General features: G+C 52.1%; 1 protein-coding gene across 1 annotated transcript in view; it reads right to left on the bottom strand.

Moving 5' to 3' along the window:
• Positions 1 to 13,140, bottom strand: part of CLNK (cytokine dependent hematopoietic cell linker) — a 163,102-nt gene that overhangs the window by 60,883 nt on the left and 89,079 nt on the right. The window contains exon 10 of the mRNA XM_066233102.1: positions 4,836 to 4,903. Within this exon, the coding sequence (XP_066089199.1) occupies positions 4,836 to 4,903 (68 nt within the window). The remainder of the gene's footprint in view (positions 1 to 4,835; positions 4,904 to 13,140) is intronic.

The raw sequence follows: 13,140 nt of genomic DNA, 5'->3' as shown, positions 1-13,140 counted from the left end.
GAAGGGACAGGGATGACAGAGAAGCCAGGCGATGGTGCTGGCGAGGGGCGTGGCATCGGGTCCCTCAGGTGGGAGGGGACAGTCCAGGTGCTGGGGCAGCGGAATTCCAAAGATGTCCCCCAGTAGTCCCATCCTTTGCCGTTCAATCAAATAATCACCCAGGTGCTGCGGTGGAGGGGACCCTGCAGATGTTATTAAGATTACTAATCACCTGACTTTGAGATAGAAAAGATCACCCTGGATTACCTGAGTGGGCCCAAGGTTATCCCCTGAGCCCTTACACACAGAAAGGGGACCCGTTCGCAGGTGACAGGGTCTTGTATGTAAGGGACCTCAAGCAACTCACTAAAAATTATTTGAACTAATAAACAATTGAGCCAGGTGGGAAGATACACCATTGCTCTACAAATGTCAGTTGCAGCTCTAGGTACTAGTAACGAGCTCCTAGCCTCAACACCGGGAATGGCAGGGCTGGGTTCCGGTCCACAAGGGACGGAATCACGTCGGGACCTGGAGCCTGCACGGCGCCACGCCCACGCGGGCGGACTGTGCTCAGTGATCTCTCGTGCCTCAGACAGAACCAGCACGCGACCCTTTTCCCTCCTGGGTCTCAGGACGCTCACCTTCTGTCCTAGCTTAAAGAAGTGGTTTTTTTTGTCTTTACTTGGGACCGAAAAAGAGAATTCAATTGTCACAGCGGTCAATAATGCAGAAGTCTGGAGAGCTGGAAGCAGCGTCGTGTGATGTCAAGAGCCCCGAAGGGGGAGACAGGGTCATCTCCCAGTGAAAGGGGAAGCTGACCCTGAAACGCTGACCTAGCCTCTGCCTGGGACTGTCTCCTCCGAGCACCTGTCACAGGATGTGGGAGGCTTCAGGTGACACAGTTGGAGCAGGCTGTGACACATTCTGGGAAAATCTTTGATGTCTTACAGTTTTTCCTAAGACTCCAAATGGCCACAGCCCTGGCCAGGAATAACAGGCCCACTTCCAAGAAGAGTTTTATGCATGTTCTCCAATTTGGCCTTCAAAGTGAAGAACTTTTCTCCTTTCTCCCTCACAGAAACGGGGCTAGGTGACTTGTGAAAGCCACACAGGTTGTGGGTGCTTTAGATGGGCAGAACCCGGTCTTTCTGCCAAACCCACACTGGACTCTGGGGCCAGATACACTGCTCACAGAAATTAGGGGCTATTTTATCGCTTCATATTCATTTTGAAATATCCCCTAATTTTTGTAAGCAGTGTATTTAACATCGTTCTCCCTCCCCACCCTGAAATTTGGGAGGGGCAGAGAATTTGGGGTATTCCTATGCGGCAGCATCCATAAATTTGACTTTTAATCAGAGAGCAATGGCAAATGGCTAAACTGTTACTCTGCGGAGAGAGCTTCCTTAGATCTGCGCCAGCCACAGCCGTACCACACAGGCTGCGGGCACGTGAGCTCTCTCTCTGGACTTCCAGATGTTATTTTTTATAGTCAATAGTTAAAGACTTAAAGTTATTGCTTTTATAGCCTTAACTATTGCTGGGTATTCTGCATACAGTAGATTTTTAATATGTGCTTGTTAAACAAGTTTAGGGGTGTAATCTTTCTATGTGTATAATTAGCATTTTTTTTTAAAAAATTTATGCTGTAATTTGTGTAGTTATAGAGATATCTTTATCCAAGGCAATTTCAAATTTATTTTTGAATTAAATGAACGTATACACACACACACACACAAACACACACACTAGAATACATAGCATCATGCATGGTTACAGAGTGACACTTCTTTCAACCGGCAGTGTCTGAAAGAAGACAATGCCTGTAAAATTTTGGACGAAATGCCGATGTCTACACTCCATAAGCGTTAGCTGCAAACATTGCTGAGACGGCCATGGTAGCGATTACTATTAAAGGGTCACAGGTAAGGGAAGGCCACCCATCGTGTGTTTTCCTCTCCTCCTCTTCAATCCCTTGAATGGTGTAAAGCACCTTCTACGTGCCAGGTGCTTGGAGGCAGCATGGATCAGGATGGTGTCACCCCGTCCTAGATCTAAATCCTGGGCCCATTTTATGACCTTGGGGAGGCGACTCCCTGACTCAGCCGCTCAGTCCATACTCGGAGATGGCTAAGCCTGTCGCATGTGCTTGTGCTCAGAGATGAACCGAACAAAATGTGTACAAAGGTTCTACTCTGCCCCCTGCCCGTGACACGCCAGATCCCTTCCCTCCAGCCGGCGAGCCGAGTGTCAACAGAGCAGAGTGCCGGGGGCAAAGCAGAGCTTGCTGGAGGTTCCACAACTGGCCTGGGGAAGGGGGCGGCGGGGGGGCAGGGGGGAGGTGACCGGGCTGTCCTCAGGAATTGCACGCAGAAGTGTGTTCTGAGTGGGGGGGCGGGGGGCAGGGTGGAGGTGACCGGGCTGTCCTCAGGAACTGCACGCAGAAGTGTGTTCTGAGTGGGGGGGCGGGGGGCAGGGTGGAGGTGACCGGGCTGTCCTCAGGAACTGCACACAGAAGTGAGTTCTGAGTCGGGGGGCGGAGGGCAGGGGGGAGGTGGCCGGGCTGTCCTCAGGAACTGCACGCAGAAGTGAGTTCTGAGTGGGGGGGCGGGGGGCAGGGGGGAGGTGACCGGGCTGTCCTCAGGAACTGCACGCAGAAGTGAGTTCTGAGTGGGGGGGCGGGGGGCAGGGGGGAGGTGACCGGGCTGTCCTCAGGAACTGCACGCAGAAGTGAGTTCTGAGTGGGGAAGGGGGGCAGGGGGGAGGTGACCGGGCTGTCCTCAGGAACTGCACGCAGAAGTGAGTTCTGAGTGGGGGGGCGGGGGGCAGGGGGGAGGTGACCGGGCTGTCCTCAGGAACTGCATGCAGAAGTGCGCTCTGAGTGGGGAAGGGGGGCAGGGTGGAGGTGACCGGGCTGTCCTCAGGAACTGCACACAGAAGTGTGTTCTGAGTGGGGAAGGGGGGCAGGGGGGAGGTGACCGGGCTGTCCTCAGGAACTGCACGCAGAAGTGAGTTCTGAGTGGGGGGGGCGGGGGGCAGGGGGGAGGTGACCGGGCTGTCCTCAGGAACTGCACACAGAAGTGAGTTCTGAGTGGGGAAGGGGGGCAGGGGGGAGGTGGCCGGGCTGTCCTCAGGAACTGCACGCAGAAGTGCGTTCTGAGTGGGGGGTGGAGGGCAGGGGGGAGGTGGCCGGGCTGTCCTCAGGAACTGCACACAGAAGTGCGTTCTGAGTGGGGAAGGGGGGCAGGGGGGAGGTGACCGGGTTGTCCTCAGGAACTGCACGCAGAAGTGTGTTCTGAGTGGGGGGCGGGGGGCAGGGGGGAGGTGACCGGACTGTCCTCAGGAACTGCACACAGAAGTGCGTTCTGAGTGGGGGGCGGGGGGCAGGGGGGAGGTGGCCGGGCTGTCCTCAGGAACTGCACGCAGAAGTGCGTTCTGAGTGGGGGGGCGGAGGGCAGGGGGGAGGTGACCGGGCTGTCCTCAGGAACTGCACGCAGAAGTGCATTCTGAGCGGGAGCGCAGGCGTGAGCCTCTTGGGGGAAGCGATAGAGGCGCGTTTGTAGCCGGGGTGCCATTTGTGGACTGCGTGACAAACCCCAGGACACCCCTCAGAGTGCAGACTCTTTGGGAAGGCCTCGCGCCTGCTGAAGGGACTGGGGTGGTGAGAACTGAGCCTAGCCCGGTCCCGGTGCCTTGCTGGATTCCCCGGGGAATGGGGGGCAGGCCCGTGGGGACAGCAGCCCCACCCCGCTCTGAACAGAACCAACACCAGGCCCCGCGAGTCTTGCCCACAGGACTGACTGGAAATATTTTGGTTTATTTCTTTTCAGGAGGGGAAAGACACAGAGCTTTGCCTTAATTATAGTAAGTTACGTGTATGTATCTGCTAACCTACTTATCACCTATCTACTGTCCATCTCAAGGGTTCTTAATGAAAAGTCCAGTCTTCTTTACCCATAATACTCAAAATTAATACACTAGTTTGTGATGGGCCGATTTTGATTGTGTGTGTGTGTGTCCTGGGGTGAGGGTCCATAACTTTACTTAGATTTTAAAGAAGTCTTTCAAACAGGAAAGAACCCATGATTTTACAGGCAGAGTCTGTCTGCCTATCTGTCCAACCATCCGTTCACCAGGCCTATTCCATTTATCACCTATAGCTACGCTAGTTAGGACCATCTAAATAATATACGTATACAACTTCCCAATAAAATTATTTATACATATGAGATATCTCAGTTCTGCGGCATTTTCTCTAGTCATTAAGATTCTTTGTAAATATCAAGGATGGCATCATAATGCGAATCTAATATACGCAACTCTTTCTATATTGTTGGACGGTTATCGTGATCCCATTGTGCTGCCATTTAAGATATACTGCTATAAAATATAAATGGGCGTGTTTAAATATTAATCCAAATTTCAGGCTTGTTCCCTAAATTGCCAACCATAGAATTATCGGGCCAAAGAAAACGGACATTTTTCTCTTGCTTCGTTAATGCGGGGAGCGCGCTGCCCAGAAAGCCTGTGCCCGCTCTCATGCTTTGCCAGCAGTGTTAGAAGTGCTTTCCTCGGCACACACTTGCCAACCCCCGGGCCTTGGAATTTTCGCCTTATCCAATCTTCGCGATGGCCGCGTGAATTCATTTTTATCTCCCTTTCACTATAAAGCTGAGGAATTGGCATACAGTTTTATACCCAAGAATTGAAATACAAATTTTCCCTGCTGGGAAATTATGTTGAAAAAAAAATTTTTTTTCTTTGTTTTTAATTCCACCAAGCACCTTGGAAAAAGCTAGTTGTTTTGTAAACAGTCCGGGCTGGGACGGTGGGTGAGGGAAATGCTGACTCACGCTGTCGCTGTCGTGGAGGCGCTGACTCACGCTGTCGTGGAGAGGCTCATTAGCAGTCTGGTGCGGGCCTGCCAATGACAACAGACACAGTGTTAACGCGAGACGCCCTTTGCTTTCTCCAGAAATCTCGTGCTCATTTCAATTAATTTTTCTTGACTGTAATTGCTCAAAATGAAGTGCATATTTCTGTCCTGCTCACTCTCTCTGCTGCTGCTGCTGCTCTTGCAAAAACAGGGGCAAAGATGGAAAAGGAGGAGAGGTCAGGAAATCCAAACTAAGGGGCCCCACTCCTCCGCTCTAGGTCAGCAGTATTCCCACTGGAGGAGGAAGGCCCCACCCACACGTCACAAGAGCGCCCAAGGTCCTGACCCCATCTCCACTGAAACTAAGTAGATATTTTGAGGGCGGGGTCATATTTATTCATTCATCTATCCCCAGCCCCAGGCACAAGGCTCAATATTGTCCACATTGGCCGAATGAGCTCTTGGTAAATGTTGGTTGAATGACTCCTGGTCAGTTGATGCTTCTCAACACTCCCTGCTCTCGTTTGGACTTGTTTTAGGAAGGGTTGTCTGCAGGTCATCTGGGCACTCAGTGGTCAATGTTTCACATTTTACCCTCAGATTAGGCAAAAAACCGCCAAAGGACTGCTCCCAGAGCCTGCAGTTTATTTATTTTACTTCTCTTCCCTCCCCTCTTTTGCTTCCTCCTAGACTTAATTTTCTTAAATTGCAACTACAGTGTCGTGCTGTTAGCCTGCATTAGGAACATGATAAACAGGAAATGTTCTTGTCACATTGTCTTTATTAGCACACACGTGGGAAGCTGCCAGGCAGCTGCATGCTTCTCAGCAATTCGGTTCACTCTGATTGGAAGGAAAACAGCCATCTCGTAAGAGAGTCTATTTCCCCTCCTCCTCTGGCTGCTGGGAGTCGCAGGGCAAGCGTGGGGCCCGTGTCCAGCGAGTGTGCAGAGGACCATGGGACGATATGGGTGTCTACATCTTGGTCTGGCTGCATTATTTTAAAAAACGTTTTCTTCTTTGACCCTGAATTCTCTCACGCTGCTGCACTATGAAATTCGCAGCTGTGAACGTGTGTCCCAAGTCTTCTGTGGGGTGTAATGTGTAAGTCAATGAAAGTTCGGCTCAGAGCAAAGGCAGCTCCCTGGAATTTGCCTGGGACCTGTGGGTGGGGGAGGGGTAGTTAGCCAAAGCGAACGTGGAGCTGATGAGCCTCCCGGGGTCAGGACCCCAGCCTCCCCTGGTGGTGGGACAGGCAACCGTCACCGCCCAGAACACTGATGACATTGACCTGTCCCCGCACAATTACACCCCAATGAGATCCCTTCAGAGTAGCAAGTTGTACTGTCTCGTGAACCGAGTTGACGTAATAAGGTCATCCATTAAACACCGGCTGGCCGGGAAAGAGCAAACCGTCCCAGACTGACGGAGGGCCTGCCCTGGCCCTCGTGAGCAAGGAAGGCGCTCCGCTGTCGAATTCAGGGTTTAATATAATTTCGTTCTAGGAGACGGTCCTCACGAAACGTGGTCATTACACTGACGTCCCCAGAGAGAGAGAGTTGGGGGTCTCTGCTTTCGGCAAAGGCCAGCTCTGCAGCCTGAGATCCCACCCCCACCCCTGCCCAGGGTCCCCAGATGGGCTTCAGGCCACTTCTGGGTCTTTGTGCCCATCCCACCTGGTGTCCCGGCCTCCTCCCCCTCCTCCCTGACCCCCACTTTGCTTTCAGAATGCTCAGTGTCCTTTGGGACCCTCCCGGGACTTCCCGGATCACCGCAGCCACTGTGACGTGACTGGATTGGTAGTGCAGCCGTGTTCTGTCTCACTCCCCGGGACACGTAAATAAAAGCAGGCGGCGTCTGGCGATGTGGACACACAGTGCCGCCCTGGGGGCGGGGCCTGTCTCTCCTCTCTCCGTCCGCCACAGTGCCTATGTGTGTGAATGACAACGCCCGGTTTGGGATGTGTGATATTAAAAGGACTGTTCTAAACCTGTGAATTCATGTCGCTCACGGCCCACGAACTACAGTCCAGACTCCCCGCAGGGGCCCCAGAGCCCACTGCAGCCCAGCCTCTGCCCCTCCCTAATCCCATCTCTGCTCCGTTCCCTTCTCACTGAACTGTCCAGGTAAGGGCCTGTCCAGGTCCCTCGGGGACACCGGGCTCCTCCCATCTCAGAGACCTGGCATGAGGCCCTTCCTCAGTCCACGATGTGCTTTCCCAGCTCTGCCCGTGCCTGGATCCTTTCCGGCCTTCAGATCGTGTCTTAAATGTCATCTCCCCCAGGGGACTGTCCCTGACCCCCAATCTCAGGTAAAAACCAAGGAGTGCCTCTCCAGCCCAGCCGTCATTCCCTCAAGCTCCTGGCATGGCCGTGAGGACGCCGTGTGCTAGGCAGCCCCGTTTCCCCTCCCTGTGGGCGTGGAGCACGCACGCTCCTCCCCACGCGCTGGCGCTGGGCGGCCATGGCGCTACTGTGGCCGCTGGGACGAGGCGGGTGTGATGGACTCCACGCCCAGCCCACCCACGCGACGCTCGACCATCCAGTCCTGCCTCAGGGACTGGCCAGAGACAGAGGACCCCCACAGCCTGCAGAAATAACAGAAGCCACGGGGCAAAAGGAGCGGGTTCGGAAAAAGACCTCCTTCAATCCACATGGGATTGTGATGTGGGCAAGAAATAAGGCTTTATTTTATTAAACCACTAATGCTTGTAGTTACGCATGATAGATAGTAGACCTCCCTGGTTAATACAGTCTTTTTAGTTTCTCTGTTGCATGTAGAAACAAAGTAAGGCAATAAATATATCATTACAGACTGGGGTCCCCCCCTCTCCGGGCAGTGGGGAGACGCCAGGCTTTTGGTCGCTCGCTCCGGTCACCCAGCGCACCCTACCGCACCACGAGCGGATGGTCGGCGGTGAATTACAGCGGGGGCTGCAGTGGAAACTCCCAGGACTGGGGACCAGCGGCCAGCCTCCTGGGATAGCCACCTGTCCCTCCGCTGCGTGGGCGGGAGCTGGGCACTTGCTCTTGCCGGACCCCAGGCCCCCATCAAACTGGCACCCCCACACGCTTCCAAGTCTCTGAGTCTTCCTGGATCTGGAGGATAGGTTGGCTTCTCAGTGACACACACACACACACCCAGAGAGAGAGAGAGAGAGAGAGAGAGCCATTTTCTATGGAGATGAAGTTGCGTTTCCCATCACGGCCCTGGAAGAGTCATGCTCATGTGTCTGTGGAGGGCCGTTCATCACCCAGCGACACCAGGCAGCCCCCCAGAGAAGTGTCCTTTTACGACAGGCAGCCTTCCCGGGAGCTCTCCTTTTAGGAGGAAAGCGAAGACAAGTGTGCGCCCTCTAAATGCTCGGGGGGCTTCCCCGCGCGGCAGGAAGCAAGCGCCCCGGACCTCGGCATCAGCTCGGACGCCTCTTCTCAGGCCCACGCAGGCGTGACAACGGCCTCTAGCCAGTGCCCATCCAGTCAAGGTCCCCTAGCCTTGTTCCTCTTGGGGCTTAAAGTAAGAAACAGCGGGTTCCCAGTATAAACGACTTGCTCTCCATACAAGGCCCCATGGTGACGTTTAGTCACCTGTAGTGTGAGAACGACTGACTCAGAGGCTCCGACTCCCTTCCGTTGGAACGTGGGCCACCAGGACAGAGGGACCGGGGGCCACCTTCACTGGGGAACACTCCCGTGAACTTAAGCCCCCGGAGGCGCAAAACCCGTGCCTTGTCAGCACCTGTTTGCTCCCTCGTGGGGACAGGGGAGCTGGCCGAGCTCCCCCCCCCCCCCAGGCTTGCTGCCATGGGACAGTCCCATCTCGAAAAACTCCCCCAAGCAGGCAAAACCAACTTTTGTTTCCATTTCTTCCCGCTATTTCAGAGGGAGGGGCTGGGGAGAGAGGTCCGGGCGGGGCGGCGAGCCTCCCCCTCCCCACGCGACCCGCTGGACCGGCTCAGAAATGCGTGGCCATCGCTGAGAGCTCCATAGCCCGGGCAGCTGTGTGTCTCCCCCTCCCGTGCCCCTTTCTTCTCAGTCCTGGGACCCCCGATGGCCAGCTGGACACATGGCCCCCTACGGTGAGCACTCATTACACGCCCTCACTGTCCTGGTGGCTACACGTGGCCCAAAGTCCAAGGTTTGGTGGCAATTTCCAGGACGCTTTTTAAAGGGAAGTTGATGTGAGCCGTTTATTCCTTCTTTTCTCTCCCTTGTCTCTCTCGCTGCCTGGAGCACACGGGCACTATTTTAGGTGACGGGACAAAATCCCATTTGAGGACAACGCAAGGGAAGGGACGACACAGGAGGGGTGGGAGCTCCGAGGACTTGGAGCAGAACCGCCAAACAGCCTTGGACCGCCGACCCCTGGACTTGACCCACACAGGGAAAAAGAAACATCCGCCATGTTTCACCCCTAGAGTTTCTTTTTAAAAGTGTCTGGCAGCTTTTCACGTTTTGTCACCAATAACGTAGCGGAGGCTTTGATGAAAGGCACGAAACTATATTTTCATGGAAGCTGAGTGAGGAGTTCCAGGTTCAAATCCTGGCCCTGCCTGTCCCTTTCTGGCCAGGGGACCCCGGGCAAGCTCCTGGGCCTCGGTTTGCCGATACTAATTGTAGAATGAGAATGACAGTGTCCACCCCACATAGCTGACGAGAACCTTAAAAACGCAACTCCCCGGCTCAGTGCCTCACTGACGCATGGCCGTGTGCTGTGTTTCCTGTCTTTTCAAGGCCAACTTCATGACCAGACCTCTCCCACTCAACCCCGAGCCTCAGCGCGCACTGCTTGCATAGCTGTGGTAGGAGAGTGTTCACGATTGAGCGCTCGTGTCAAAGCAAAACCCGCCCCTCGTCGACTTGCACCTGTCGCTCCTTCGCAGGGAGGGTTCCTTCGAGCTGTGAGGCTCAGGGGTCCAGGGATCGTCATCTGTTTGACCTTCTTGGCGCACCTGGCACCAAGTAAGTGTATTGTGATGGCTGTGGGTCCCACTCTACTGGTTTCTCCCCATGTTCTCTAACCGCTCCTGGGCTCTGTCACGTAATCTATATGGTGAGTGTGATAGAATCACTCCCCTACAGCTCGGGCCCACAGGGAGTGTGATAGAGGGGACTTGACTCAATCTACGTTAGTTTCTTTCTTCCTATTCTCCCTCCTCCTCAGGCCCTAGAACTTGCTGCCCTCAGGAGGAGCCCAGCGCTCCCATTCTGGGCTCCAGACTCACGGCCTTGGGCTCTTCCGTACACACGACACTGCCTTTCTTATGTTTTACCTTTCAGGAACTCAAAAGTATTGGGGACAGAGCCACCAACGTGATCTCACCACAATGAGAAACAAGACAGACCTTGTACCCAGGCAGGTCCCAAACTTTGGACCATTTATCTATGGTCTATCAGGTGTCCCAAACTACGGCCCGCGGGCCGCAATGCGGCCCCCTGAGGCCATTTATTCAGCCCCCACTGCACTTCTGGAAGGGGCACCTCTTTCATTGGTGGTCAGTGAGAGGACCACTATATTTGGCAGCCCTCCAATGGCCTGAGGGACAGTGAACTGGCTCCCTGTGTAAAAAGTTTGGAGACCCCTGGAAAGGCAGGCGTGAACTTTACATCCGTTTTCACCATCGCTGAGTAGAGGGTGGTCATGTCCCATGAGCCCTGGCGTGTGACTTATCCTTGGGAAGAAAAGAAACAAGAGCAGGGGAAAAGAGGAAGGGGAAGAGGAAGAGAGAAATATAGATACAGATTCTACCTATACATATGTGATATGTCTGCTATGTAGCTATTATAATATAAAGTCTACCGGAAAGTTCTGTCCATTTTTGGAATAAAACAAAATACAAATTTTTCTTACCATCAATAAACTTTATTAAATAATATAATTGCCATTATTATTAATGATTTCTTGCCAGTGTGAGGGCAATTTGTATATCCTATTTTTGAAAAATGTTTTATCTTTTGATGCGAAAATTGAACCGGTGCTTGTTTGATATCTTCTTCATTTTTGAATTTTTTGCCCTTCAAAAAATTTTGTAAGGACAAAAACAAGTGATAGTCGGAGGGTGCTAAGTCCGGGGAATATGGTGGATGCGACAGACATGCTTCTGTAGCATTTCTTCCTTGTTGAAATTCGTAAAAATTACAGTGGTGTAAATGAACTTTATCAGTAGCCATGGGTACACTATTGCTTCACACACAAGACTAACGTGAATCAACTTTGTTTTAGTTAATTTGCTACATCAGTATGTATACATTAAGTGATAAAAATAGAGAGGCACACATGCGCCAAATAAACGTGCTTACGTGTCGAAACTTGTGATAGAAACGGACAGAACTTTCCGGTAGACCATATATATATCTGCATATAAAGGATGGGAAAAAGTAGGCTTACAGTTGTTTGTATGGGAAATAATACAGTAATTCATAAATAATAGTGCAAGGATAAACTTTTGCATAAAGACTCCTCCTGTAAACCTCCTTTGCCCACCCTGTTTCTATTTATACCTTTCATCTATTTATCAATCAGAGGTGGATTAAGGTCAGTGGAAGCCCCCAGCGCAGAAGAAAATATTGGGCTCCTTAAAAAAAAAAAGAGACAGGGAAAATAAAAATACATGTTAACCATATTACTAAATAAATAAAAAAATATGATGCACTATTGATGTTAAAATTTCACATGTGAAACCGAACTTGATGTCATTACAGAAAAGTGTAAAGTTGGAATTTTGCGGGGCCCTTCAGAAGTCGGGGCCCAGGGCGCATGCCCGGTGCCCCCGCCCGCCGTTAAATCCGCTTCTGTTATCAATGACCCATCTACCTATCCTTCTACCGGCTCGGTGTCACCCAGCTGTTTTGGGCACTTCAGTTTTATCCACGGGCCCACAGCCTCCTGATCTGGAGACGGTGGCGCGTTGTAAATTTCAAGCACCAAGTGTCCCGACTCAGGGAAGGGGCTTCATGGGAGGGGTGTGCAGCGAGCTGGGAGAGCGGCTCCGTCTCCTCTGCATGGCCCTTGCCAAGCCGGTTCCCTTCTCTCGTTCTTCATCTCCTCACCGGCAAGGCACGGTCTCAGAACTGCAGATTTGCTGAGTCTTCGGGACGATTTTTCTTCCTCTTCCTCTTCTTCTTTTTCCTCCTCCGCTTCTTCTTTAAAGAAAAACACCTGTGCGCAAAGCCAGTTGCAGTGCCTGTCACATGAAGAGCGGCGGCGGGTCGCTTGAGTGGATGGATGGATGGGTGGAGGGATGGACGGACGGATGGACGGGTGGATGAGTGTGTGGTGAGGGCTAAGGAGCTGCTTTTCATTCTGTTTCCTGGGGGATCTTCAGAAACACAGAGTTTCAAGCCCTCGGGTTTACCAATCTTGGATGATTTGAAACCTTTGCCTGTGCTTACCAGAACTGCATAATCATCTTTCCCCAGCAATTCAATTACCCACTTTGCAATTTGTGTTTTGTTCACCAATTTCTGCCTGCTCTTGGGGAGAACCGGTCTCTGCTCCATAAATGCCAGGTGCTGCAATATCCAGAAATGGCCAGCAGGGGGCATCAGCTGCCTACATATTCCATACCTGCTTCCTTATTTTTCTTTTAAAAGGGGAAAAAAACCAATCCTTCAAGACAGCTTTTTTATTCTTTTTAAATAGAAAACTAAAGAGCAAACCAAAACAAGTGTTTCTGGACAAAACGAAATTTCTCCTCTGCCTAATTGAATTAACATGATCTTTTTTTTTTTTTTTTTTTTTTTTTTTTTTTTTACTGTGCCTGGCGACTTAAGACAGAAGCACCCCCATGCTAAGTATATAGAAGTTGGGCTATCTTCTCCAATCTCATTCTTCACTCAGGGGAAGGAGAAAGACTCTTGGGTTTATTTCGACGAAAACACACGGCACCGTTCTCTGTGTCTCGGCCTCACGGAGGTCGTGGCGGCGACAGATGGTCAGGTTGGAACCCTGAGCCTGTCTTCCCCAGGCCCCGCGTGCGCTGCAGCTTCGGATCGGTAGTTTTTGGGGACACAAAAATATAGGCCCCATAGACTGTCTTCACTATATAAACACATATGCTACTGGAGAAAGATTAAGATGCAGATGAGCAAAGAAGAATGACAGTCGCCGTTCTTCCCCACACCCAGACAGCCACCGTAAACACACACACTAGAGTCTCTGCACACAGGGCCCCACTGCCTGCTCGCTGCTCCCCTGCCTGCTTGCTCGCGGAATCCCATGTTCTAACAGCCATGTCAGCGAGTCTTCTTAAACACCATCATTTTTAATGGCTACATAGTATTC

The sequence above is a fragment of the Saccopteryx bilineata genome, chromosome 5 (assembly GCF_036850765.1).
Source record: "Saccopteryx bilineata isolate mSacBil1 chromosome 5, mSacBil1_pri_phased_curated, whole genome shotgun sequence".
In the NCBI taxonomy this organism is placed as follows: Eukaryota; Metazoa; Chordata; class Mammalia; order Chiroptera; family Emballonuridae; genus Saccopteryx; species Saccopteryx bilineata.
This window is presented reverse-complemented; position numbering and strand designations above follow the sequence as displayed.